Below are 12,972 nucleotides of genomic sequence, written 5' to 3' on the forward strand. Positions count from 1 at the left end.
GGAAAAACCAATTATAGCCGCGTGGCTATACTATTTCTTTTAAAAACAATTTTAAAAACCGAGTATAGCAGTCCAGCTATACTATTTCTTTTTTAAAAAAAATTAAGAAAAAAGGACCCTCCTAGTTGCATTAGTTTATACTTTATAGGTATTAATTTTGTATCGCTGCGCGACTATACGAATAAAAACGTACATGTTTGTTTGGGCAAAATTTTGGCAAATTACAAATTAGAAGTTCGGCCACTATATAACATTTTAATATTTATTATTTGTAATTAATAATATGTGTATATTACGTGAATTTTGTGAGTATTATTGAATATTTTATAAAAAAATATGTGTATTAAATATGAGAAATACATACGTACATGTTTAATATGAGTATTGTATGTTTGCTATTTAAAAAATTAGTAAAAAACCAAGTATAGCCTGAGGGCTGTACAATTTTTTTTTTATAAATATTTGAGCTGTACTATTTTTTAAAAATTAGGAAAAAACTGAGTATAGCCGTTCAGCTATACTATTTCTTTATAAAAAAATTTTAAAAATCTCGTATATCCGCCCGGCTATACTGTTTATATAAAAAGAATATAAAAACCGGGTATAGTCGTGCGGCTATACAATTTAATAAAAAAAAGAAAGATAAAAAAAGACCCTCCTAGTTGCATTAGTTTATACGTTATAGATATTAATTTGGCATAGCATGTGGTTATATGAATAAAATACATACATGTTTTATTTCTGCAAAATTTTGGCAAATTACAAGTTAAAAGTTCAGCCACAATAAAATATTTTAATGTATATTATTTGTATTCAATAATATGTGTATAATATGTGAATTTTGGGTGTATTATTAAATATTTTGTAAACAATACGCGTATTCAATATGTAAAATATATACATACATGTTCAATACAAGTATTGTAAGTTTGCTTCATAAAAAATTAGGAAAAAACCGAGTATAGCTTCACGATGGTACAATTTTTTTACAAAAAATTAAAAACAAAGTATAGCCTGACGGCTGTACTATTTCTTTGTTTTAAAAAAAAAATTGAAAAAACCGAGTATAGCAGCACGGCCATACGATTTCTATAAAAGAATTTTAAAACTAGGTATAGCCACACGGCTAGACTATTTAATAAAAAAAAATTAAGATAAAAGGACCCTCCTAGTTGTATTAGTTTATACTTTATAGATATTAATTTGGTATAGCCGCTCAACTATACGAATAAAATACGTTCATGTTTTCTTTTTGCAAAATTTTGGCAAAGTACAAATTAAAAGTTCGGGCACTATATATTATTTGTATTCAATAATATGAGTATAACATGTGAATTTTGTGTATACTATTGAACATTTTGTAACAAATACGTGTATTAAATATGAAAAATATGTACGTACATGTTCAATACAAGTATTGTATGTTTGCCATTTAAAAAAAATTAGGGAAAAACATAGTATAGCCAGACGGCTGTACTATTTCTTTTAAAATAATAAATTTAAACAGCGTATAGCCGCACAAGTGTACATTTTTTAAAGAAAATACGGTAAAACCCTAATGTCTCCTTTGGGGAAAAGAAACATATTTAGAAAATGACTGTGGACCGTGGTTGTGTTCGGTACTCTTTTTCCGAGAAGAAAAGAGGGGGGTTTTGGGTGTCTTGTTTTAAGTACAATAAGGATCCTACCTAAGTTCATTAGGCTTACTGTGCACAATGCAAAGAATTACAGATTGCAAAATCAAACCTCAGCACGAACCAAACAAAGGAGAAAAAAAAAAACTTCATACAAAGTGACTTATTTTACCACCGAAACAGCTTATAGACAATATGTAAATCACAAGAGCTGGCCAGCCACAGCAACTTTGAATCCAGCCATCTAGACTGAAATTTGTTCTTAAATATGCAATAAACTGACATAAAAATGAGTAATGCAACTTGCCCAAAAACAGTATGATGATTAATCAGGACTAACATAAACTGTTTAACATTCAAACATAATTTCAACTCAACAATGGTTCTCATTGACAATCTGCTAAACTTTGTACATTACAAGAGGACATTACACACGTAAATACACACAGCTGTTAACCCAGTAAGACCCAGTTAAAAAGAAACCATAAAGAAAAAGGGCATAAAAAATTAGTGTTCCAAATTCTGCCTAAAACAATCATATCATTTTAAAGCATGGAAAGAAATGAAAACAGAGTGGTGAAAATGAAATGGGGAACCAAAACAAAGAAAAAGGCAAAAGAAAGGAATGGAATGAAACCTGTCCCAGTTGATGTCAGTGTCAGCAAGAGCCAACTCTGGCACGGTCACAGCCTCAGTTTTCACCGTCATTTTTCTTCTTCCCTCCAGTCTTTTCTAGTTTTTTTCTTTTCTTTTCCACACACTGTTTTTCAAGTTTCAAGTTTGAAGAGAATGTTTTAGTTACAAGTTTATCGATCAAAGTTGTGTTTTGAGAGATGGAATTCCCAGCTAAGTTTACGTGCTTAAACCGCCTGCCTGCTGCTCTCCTCTGGGTTCTCCTGCAACAGTGTAATTACACTTCTTCCCAACAAACAATTCATTCCATTTCAATTTCTGGGTCCTTCTCCAAAACACATTTTGTATACGCTTCTTCTTATGGGCTTTTTTTTTCCTTGATCAAGATGGGCTTTCTCATATCAGCCCAAACATTGTTTAGTATCGGATACTTGTAATGAAATCCATTCAAGCCCACGTGAAGTATGTGAATATTCAAGCGCAAGTCTATAAAAAAAACTTGTCAGTTGTAAAATAACCTTTCCATTATAGGAAATGTTGAGTAACGCAAATCACGTCACATATACAACATAGCCACTATAGGACTGCTTTTAAGTGAAGAAGGGGGAAGGAAAGGACTTGATGACTTTTTTTAAGTTTCAACTCTGCCTTTTGATATGAATACCAAATCAAAAGTAGCTTTTGATTGATGATGCCGATTGGAGTTTTGTGTGCGTATCATAACTTGGAGATTGTGTGCCATATTTTGGCGTTTGTGCACATACCCTGGCGCGCATATAACCCTTAATTTGCCCCAATATTTTCCATTGAACTCTCAAGCTAGCTAGACCAAGTCACTCATCTTCGGTTTCACCTTCATCCGGAGGTATTGCATGCAGAAAAAATGAGCAATACTTGCACTGCTTCTTTTTATTATTATTATCAGTCCCTAAAGGCCTCTTTCCATTTACTGCTCCAGAAAATAATACTCATTGTGAGCCGTCTTGATGAGCCCGGTGACATAGAAGCTCAAGCTCCAGCAGCAGCAGCTAGGAACTTGGATTGGGCAAAGATTGTTGTGGTGTATTGCTTGTCAACCGGAGTTGCCATGGCTCTCATACACACCCAAGTTCGCCCCAGCAAGCTCCCTCTAAGCTTTTTCTTTCTCGGACTGGCAGTCCTACTCGCCTTTGCGTGCATCATGGTAAGCAAATTTGTTCAGCACTCCAAATGTCCAAGAATAACACTTCATCTCTTCCATTTCTTTGGGATATTTTTCGGAGTCACCGCCTTCTTCATTTCCATTACAATCCCTTTTCCTCTCTGGTTTAAATGTACTGCATCTGTCATCTATTTGGCCTCAGGCCTTGTAGTCATATTTTGCCATCACTTCTATAATTAATATTAATGTTGAGAGAGAGAGAGAGAGAGAGAGAGAGAGAGAGAGAGAGAGAGAGAGAGAAGAAGAAGAAGAGATATATTAGACTGCATCACTGTTCCTTTTATGTTTTTAAAAGTTGAGTACTTGATCTGGATGAAATTCCACAAGGATATGTCTTCCTGTTTGTATGATTTCCAATTAATAAATATTATTTTGTATAATTTCTTGATTGATCTTTGTCATGCAACGAATTCCACATCATACGTAATGTTAAAAGTGAATAAAAATGGGAAAATGGAAAACTCTGGATTAGAAATTTAGGACATGGATGTCTGAAGTATATCCTTGAGTGCAAATATAATTTCGTATAGTTTTATCCCTTGTGATTTTGGTCCTCTGCTGCCGGCACACTAATGGTTGCAATCTATTTTAACCCAGTTGAAATTGTCACAATATGACTTGCCCAAACCCAATGTTCCTCTCTCAGAAGGCAAATGAAAAGCCCAAGGTCTGTGTCTCACACACACACACACACACACAAAAAAAAGCCCAGGTCCAATTCTTTTAAGAGGCTCTCAAAATTCGTATAATAATTATTAAAAAAAAAAATTTTAAAAATAATAATTTTGAGTGACACACATGGGATTGGAATATGCCTTATTTTCTAACGAAACAGATCAGAATCTTCCAATTAAAAAAAAAAGATTTAGGGCCAGTCTGGCATTGCTGCGCTATAAAAATAATCACTGTCAGATTTGTTGTGAGAATAATCAACTATGAGATAAAGTAATTTGATGTTCGGTAAACTTTTTGTTAAAAATATTGTTGATACTGATTCCCGCATAATCAGAAAATGATTGACACATAATCATTAAATCCAGCGCCTCTTCGAAACTAATTCTTGCATAATCAGAAAATGAAAGCACCTCATTAGCTGCTTTTATTTATAGTTTTCTCTCATAGCAATTTTTAACAATAAGTGATTTTCTCATAGTTTACCAAACAGACTGGACTTCCCAAAATTTATTAAAAAAATCACTTATCACCCAAAATAAGCAATGTCAAACGGATACTTAACATCACTCCTATTGTTATGTATATTCAATCTTGAATTATGTGCTGTGGAATGTTCGTCTTTTTTGTTTTTGCGTAAGTCGGTAAAAGGAAACAACATTTTGTGGTTTTCAAATATCAAATATATGAATGTATTATAGAAAAATAAAAATACGTATTTTTGAGTGTTCTAGACATTTTTAAATAGCTGTTGTACAAAGACGCGAATCACGATGATGATAAATTAGTTGAGTAAGTTCATCAGGAATTGAAGTATCAACATTAAATGCAGAATGTGTATCATTATTATCATTACCACTTTTTTTGAAGAATGAATAAATAGTTTTTCCTCTCTTTGTCAGTTTATTATTATCATGTGGCATGATATCCTAACAATAAATAATAGACACCAAAAATCATATATGCTAATTAATCATTCAAGTTGCAAAAATAAAACTTACAATATTCCCCCAAAATTTTCACCCAAACCCTAAATAATAAAAAACTTAACAACAACAATTAAAATCGGAAATTGAATATATATATATATATACATATATATTTTTTTTTAAAGAGAAACCTACCGAGATTGAAGAACCCATTGAAGATAGGTTGATACAATTTTTTTTTATAGGGGGAGAGCTATTTCTTCTAGGCTCTCAAGGTTCAAATATGGTGTTTTGGGTGGCTATAAGAAAAATTCTGATGTCTGCTTCTAGTCAAATTTATATAGGTTATGGATTACATGTTTACTATTTCCTATATGCTTCAAGGGGGCTTATTTCTACATAAAGGTTTGGGCTTATTTTAAATAGACTACCAAAAAAATTCAAGCTCTAGCCCAAGTGTTAATATGTTTGTGGTTGCGAGTAGACTCTTCCATATTAGAATTAACCACTTGTAGTTATTGTGCTTTCATATTTATACTAACTATTATATGGTTATTTTTATTTGTATTGGCATCTATGGCTTACGGCGTTTTGACCTCAACTAAATGCAATCTATCACATTTATTTTTTTAAAAATATATTGTTTTATCTTTTTTTGTTTTAGAATTAAAAAAATAATGAGTTGTTATGTATATTATTGAACATTTTGTAAACAATACGTGTATAAAATATGAAAAATATGTACGTACATATTCAATACAAGTATTGTATGTTTGCCAATTTTAAAAAATTAGGGGAAAACAGAGTATAGTCGGACATCTAAACTATTTCTTTTATATAAAAAAAAAAAATTTAACAGCGTATAGCCGAACAGTTGTACAGTTTTTTTAAGAAAATTCGGTAAAACCCAAGTATGGCCGAACGGCTATATTATTTCTTTTTGGAAAAAAAATTACAAAAACCGAGTATAGCCTCCCGGCTGTACTATTTCTTTATAGATACACTATATAATATTTTAATATATATATATATTATTTGTATCCAATAATATGTGTATAATCTGTTAATTTTGTGTGTATTATTGAACATTTTGTAAAAAAAATGTGTATTAAATATGAAAAATACGTACGTACATGTTCAATAGGAGTATTGTATGTTTGCTTTTTTTCAAAAAAAAATTACGAGAAAACTGAGTATGGACTCACTGCTGCACTATTTTTGTAACAAAAAATTAAAAACAGGGTATAGCCGAACGGCTGTATTGTTTCTTTTCTGAAAAAAGGGGGAAAACCCGAGTATAGCCGGACGGCCATACGATTTCTGTAAAAAGAATTAAAAACCGAGTATAGCCGCGCGGCTATACTATTTTATGAATACATTTACGATAAAAGGACCATCTAGGTTCATTAGTTTATGCTTTTATAGCTATTAATTTGGCTATACTATTTATTTTAAAAAAAAATTAGAAAAAATTGAGTGAGTATTATTGAAAATGTTGTCAAAAGTATGTGTATTAAATATGAAATAGGTGTATTAGATATGAAAAATACGTACGTATATGTTCAATATGAGAATTTTACATCTCTTTTTATAAAAATTTTTAAGAAAAAACCGAGTACAGCGGCACGGCTATACTTTTCTTTAAAAAGAATTAGGAAAAAAAGGGGTTTAGCCGCGCGGCTATACTATCTCTTTTAAAACATTAGGGGGTCGTTTGGTACGGCGGACTGTTATGGACTGGACTAAATCCTGGGACTGTCTCGGATTAGCTCGGATTGACTTAAGCTGGATTAAGTACCGACCTACGTTTGGTTTTGCGTCGGACTAAGAAGCTGGATTGTAAAAATAGTGAAGACCTATGTTTGGTACTGTGTCGGACTAAAAAATATATATTTAATATATATAAATATAATTAAAAATTTTAATCTATAAATAAATAAAATTCTAATATTTATTTTTTTTGGTCAATTCATTATTTCATTAAGGAAAGAGGCAAATAAATTCTAATATTTAATTAGTGAAGCATTTTCTTCTTTCCTCTCTCCCCTCTCTCTTTTCTTCCTCTCTCTTCACCATCCCTTTTCGTTTCTTCTCTCTCTGTTTCTGATTTCATTATTTTCAGCTTCTCCCCTTTTGGAACTTCTACGAATTGGAACTGCATGCAATTTGACAAAAAATCATTCAATCACAAACAACCCAAAAAGAGAACAAGGCAGAAAATTACAGAACTTGGGCAGCTCATCTTCAGGCCTTTTTCCATACCTCTGCTCCAAAATGAAATTTGTAAAATGAAAGCCAAGTGTTGCCATCGAGTTTAGCAAACCAAGCAAACACATCCAAGTGTTGCCACCCACATCCTCTAGCCACACCTGAAACCCCCATAATCAAACTAATGTACACCAATAATTAACATAAGAAGATTTGGCATTCCATGGACTTGGGATCGCAAGACCTGATTTTGACATGGCCCTTGCAATGGCAGATACAAATGCTCAAGACCTGATTCTAAGACTCAAAATTCAAATTTCATTTAGCTGATGGCTAGAACCAAATACTTACCCAAGAAACCTCCTTTCAATCTCTACGGCGATGGCAGAGCCTGAAGCCACCCAAAATATATAGTTGTCGTTGAAAGGCAATAACCCAATAATATATTTTGGTTCACCTCCTTCTATATCTCTCTGCAACTGCAAGCCCTACCTCAATTGTAATGCAAAGCGAGAGACCAGAAAAACTTAACTGAGTATAGCTTGGAAGAAGAGCAGGAGTCGATATTGAACGAAACGAGAGAGAGGCGTTGAAAGTTGTCGGTGTTGGAGGACTAGCGTGTTTTATTTTGCGAACTCGCTAATTTGTGAAGCAAGTTTCAGCCTCACTAAATTAGAAGAGCGAGCGATGCCTTTTTTTACTGTTAGGACTCTACAATCTCATTTAAGTTAGTCCACCCTCTTACCAAACATAGTTTTCAAGTGCTATATAGTCCAGTCCAGTCCAGTCCAGTCCAGTCTAGTGAAGCCTACCAAACATACCCCTAGAGGTTCTGGGTAGTGTCTGTTGTGAAGGATCTAACCGAGGGGATGGGGAAACCGGGGCAGATATGTGGTCACAGAGCCAGAGGCAATCTAGGTTTACAAATATACTTCAGAAGTTTTGTGCTTCTGGTCTGTATAGAGGTAGTGGCATGAGTAGTTTTAAAGCACAAGACAAGACTGTCATTCCAATTGAATTGGCAGAAATTCAAACCCAAAAAACTCTAATTGAATTGGCAGAACATAAAATCCAAAATCCAACTCAAATTCATACAGTTGACAAACACACTATGAAAAACGGGCATACATATTTACAGAGCTAAAGGGCAAAAGGAAACCCAGCCTTCCCATTCAAATATAACAGGGAAGGAAACAACATGAGAACGAGAAGGAATCCCTTCAAAATAAGGCTTCCTATTGTAAATAGGCCAACTCTGTTTGTCCCCCAAAAAAAAGGAGGAAGAACCCGGAATCAATCTCCTCTTACTCCAGGAAACGAATGTTACAGCAAAGTTGCACCTTTTCCAGCTCAAAATTTCATTCTCGCCTTACAGATAATCTCTCTGATAAATTGGAGACCACAATAGAAAACACAGTAATTAGTTGGCCCCGTTTAATGACAAGCATAGATTCTGTACAGAACCAATATACCAAGACAAATGACCACACATGAAAGAATGCTATTGATGTATCTTTGTAAGTAAAAAGAAAAAAAAAAGAAGGGAAAAGCAACCACTCATCTAGAAATCATAGGAAAGGTAATTCTGAACTCTGTCAGGGAAACAAATGTGTCTTGGGCCAATATCAGAGAAACAGTTTTGGTGAATCAAGTGGTTTATTCATACCACCTCAATTGGTTTTCCTTATGTTATTATCATTAAGAGGTGTCACTTCCAAATATTTCTCTACTACTTTGTTTTTAATTTTTCCTTTTCCAATCGCTGCTCTGCCCCATAAAGAATAGCTTCGTAATGAGAATGTGTAAAACTTTTATTTCAAGCTCTCTAATGCCCTTTTATTACATAAGACACCACTAGCTCGTCGTTGATCTTTTAAAATGTACCATATTCATAAAGGTAATAACATAAAATTTGAAGTTTGCCTCAAAGTCATGAACTAAGAAACTACTGCAAATGACAGCTAAAAAGCAAGTTGCATATCCATGTTGATGAAGTGTCCTAATGAGAGAACAAAATCCCTAATTTCATCAGCCATGGTCAGACTTTCAATTTGCAAGCATTAAAAAATAAATTAATTTGGAAGCTAACTTACTTATTAATTCATAAGTAACGATCATTGTAGTTCCATAGAGTGACATATTTAAGAACCGTGGACCAAATCCTCTATAAAAGCCCCGCCATCCATCCTCTTTAAGGAGTGCTTTTGCCGTCTTCAATACTGATGGTCGTCCAACACCATAATTATCCATGACCTTCAAGTAACATATCAAAGAATTAGCCAAATGACTTTTTTTTAAAGCATATAACTTATTTCTTATTTAAGACTGTAGAAATGTAATAGAAACAATGGCTGCAGAGATGGAACAGAAACGGACATTTATAAAATTTACAGTTTTGCACTAAACTACCTGAAGTCGTGTCTTGACTGTGTCAATGGGAGTAGTTATAATGGAGGAACAAGCACCCGCCATCATGCCTGCTGCAGCCTGAACTGTCACCATCTCCATATGAGATGGTTTCTTCTCTGCATCATCGGTATAGCCCAAGCTCCTACAATAACAAAAAGGAAGTCTGATAATTAGACAACAGATTACGCTGAAGTTTTGGAACTGCTAGAATAAAACTGACCAGCATTAAATTATGTACACCTCCAGATGATGTGCTGGGCAGAACCATAGGCACCCCACCAAAGTGCAGATGCTGGCGACTGGGTCACAGCTGTTAATCCAAAGCCTCTATATAAACCACGAAGACCTTCAGCCTTTATCACTTTATGTATGACATCAAATGGTCTGTTGCAGGATGTAGTCCCAGGAAGTCCTTGAACCATTAGTCTCTGGCAAATCTGAATATGCACAAGTATAGTATAGTGCAGATGACATAACAACAGGTACATTCAGCACATAATATTGAAAAACAGAACTGCTTTATCAGCATTAATGAAAAGCCAAAACAATAATGAGTACATAATATAATGATTGCATGGTAAAATCTCAAAGCTCATATTGAACTGAACCCCAGCATCAAAGATCACAAGTTTTCTACTCTTATCCTACATACACAACTGTTACTTAAAAGGTTTTGTGTTTCGATTAGCCTACAAAATTAGGTCAAATGTAAGAGTCTTTTGAGCCTGTTAAGCCATAAAGCAACCATCCAACACATGACATGATGGCATCTGATTTGCAAATGGGGAATCATATGCACTATTTCTTGTAGGAGAACAGCAATTAAGGAAACTGAAGGTTTCATGTGCTAAGTAAAATACTGTACAGTGGAAGTGGTGCATACGGCAAACCTACTTTCATAGGGAAGCAAAAGTTGTTGGTTTTGGTTTTGCAGGATATTAGAGTTGAACATAAAGAGTTAAGCAGTTTCGTGACAACATCTCCAGGATATTTGTTTTAAAGCCAAAAAAACAGTAAAAGCTATGCGAACATAAGCTGAAAACAGGCTATTTCATTTTCTTATGTATTCCAATACACCATTTCTTGTCTTGGTTAATAAACAAAAACATATATAATAGGAAGTGAGAACAAAAGGGTTTACCTACCACATCCAAGGGCACATAGTATACACAAGAAACTAAATTTGAGAACATGCCCGCCACTGCATTTGCAATTCCAATACGCGTAGCCTCAGGCATGTCTAGATCTTCAATGTATTTCAACATCATATCTTTTGATACTTCAAGTGATGTCAAAGCCAAGACCCTACCAGGCAACGATCCAATGGCAGAAGTGCCAAAACCTCTGAATATGCCAGGGATGCCATCACTCTTTAATATATGTCTAAATACTGATATTCCACCCATGTGAGAGAATCCAGAACCAGCTACCTGCATTCTAGTCTTTACAACTGATGTTGGATGTAGTAAGGCTGACTGCGCTGTGAAGAGAATAGCCCCAATAATATGAAACCTTGTCTTGTCCAACCTACATTGAGGTGAATAAATTTTAAAAGAGGGTCAGTTCTTCTAATCCATATTAAAATATCATTGTAACATACCCTAATGTCTCCTTTGGGGAAAAGAAACATATTTAGAAAATGACTGTGGACCGTGGTTGTGTTCGGTTCTCTTTTTCCGAGAAGAAAAGAGGGGGGGTTTGGGTGTTTTGTTTTTAAGTACAATAAGGATCCTACCTAAGTTCATTGTCATTTCCATAGGCTTACTGTGCACAATGCAAAGAATTACAGATTGCAAAATCAAACCTCAGCACGAACCAAACAAAGGAGAAAAAAAAAAAAAACTTCATACGAAGTGACTTATTTTACCACCGAAACAGCTTATAGACAATATGTAAAGCACAAGAGCTGGCCAGCCACAGCAGCTTTCCAGCCATCTAGACTGAAATTTGTTCTTAAATATGCAAAAAACTGACATAAAAATGAGTAATGCAACTTGCCCAAAAACAGTATGATGATTGATCAGGACTAACATAAACTGTTTAACATTCAAACATAATTTCAACTCAACAATGGTTCTCATTGACAATCTGCTAAACTTTGTACATTACAAGAGGACATTACACACGTAAATACACACAGCTGTTAACCCAATAAGACCCAGTTAAAAAGAAACCATAAAGAAAAAGGGCATAAAAAATTAGTGTTCCAAATTCTGCCTAAAACAATCACATCATTTTAAAGCATGGAAAGAAATGAAAACAGAGTGGCGAAAATGAAATAGGTAACCAAAACAAATAAAAAGGCAAAGGAGAGGAATGGAATGAAACCTGTCCCAGTTGATGTCAGTGTCAGCAAGAGCCAACTCTGGCACGGTCACAGCCTCAGTTTTCACCGCCATGTTTTCTTCTTTTCTCCAATCTTTTCTAGTTTCTTCTTTTCTTTTCCACACACTGTTTTTCAAGTTTCAAGTTTGATGAGAAGGTTTTAGTTACAAATTTATCACTGAAAGTTGTGTTTTGAGAAATGGAATTCCCAGCTAAGTTTATGTGCTTAAACCGCCTGCCTGCTGCTCTCCTTTGGGTTCTCCTGCAACTGTGTAATTACGCTTCTTCCCAACAAACAATTCATTCCATTTCAATTTCTGGGTCCTTCTCCAAAATACATTTTCTATACGCTTCTTCTTATGGGCATTTTTTTTTTCCTTGATCAATATGGGCTTTCTCATTTCAGCCCAAATATGTTTAGCATCGGAGACTTGTAATGAAATTCATTAAGGTCATGTTTACGTATCAGTAATTGAGAAAGTAAAGAATCAGAGAATTTAGGAATTGGGAAACTACTGAATCGGTATGGGAAGAATTATTCTCATTAAGCTGTTTACTAAACATATGGAATTAGCAAAGGAATGAGATTGATTCCCATTGTTATTGTTTACTAATTTTCATGAATCAGAGTTCAAATTAATTTCATTACTGAAAAGCCCTGCACATTTTCAGCACATATATAATTCTCAAATTGGCTAAGGAGACCAAACTAATCATGCAGCAAACCAGTAAGGTGGTGTAAACATGAGGACTCAATATACTGAATGAGATGAACAGTAAGAGCCCAATTCAATGATAATATTAATAACACCTTTGTCCAAAACCAATTTCGATTGAAAAAATAAACTCCATTAAATATATATCTTTCACCTACGTAACTAGTAAACAATCAAATAATAATAACACGCATAATCTTCATACTACCAAAAAAAAAAGATATATAATCTCCACAAAAGTCTTT

At 34.1% G+C, this 12,972-nt stretch overlaps 1 protein-coding gene and 1 long non-coding RNA gene across 2 annotated transcripts; both read right to left on the reverse strand.

Annotated features, from left to right (window-relative positions):
- Window positions 1-7,037: 7,037 nt before the first annotated feature.
- Window positions 7,038-7,949, reverse strand: LOC117627629. The gene is made up of 3 exons (XR_004585814.1): window positions 7,629-7,949; window positions 7,332-7,438; window positions 7,038-7,224 (listed from the first exon to the last, which is right to left on the reverse strand). It is a non-coding gene; the product is annotated as an uncharacterized LOC117627629 (long non-coding RNA).
- A 393-nt stretch (window positions 7,950-8,342) lies between these two features.
- On the reverse strand, window positions 8,343-12,325 carry LOC117627574 (solute carrier family 25 member 44-like). The gene is made up of 6 exons (XM_034359721.1): window positions 12,015-12,325; window positions 10,832-11,213; window positions 9,927-10,123; window positions 9,687-9,828; window positions 9,371-9,530; window positions 8,343-8,661 (listed from the first exon to the last, which is right to left on the reverse strand). The coding sequence occupies exons 1-6, from the start codon at window positions 12,083-12,085 to the stop codon at window positions 8,636-8,638; spliced, it is 978 nt and encodes a 325-aa protein (XP_034215612.1). The 5' UTR covers window positions 12,086-12,325; the 3' UTR covers window positions 8,343-8,635.
- Between the last annotated feature and the right edge of the window lie 647 nt (window positions 12,326-12,972).

Source organism: Prunus dulcis, chromosome 1, assembly GCF_902201215.1.
Source record: "Prunus dulcis chromosome 1, ALMONDv2, whole genome shotgun sequence".
Lineage (NCBI taxonomy): Eukaryota > Viridiplantae > Streptophyta > Magnoliopsida > Rosales > Rosaceae > Prunus > Prunus dulcis.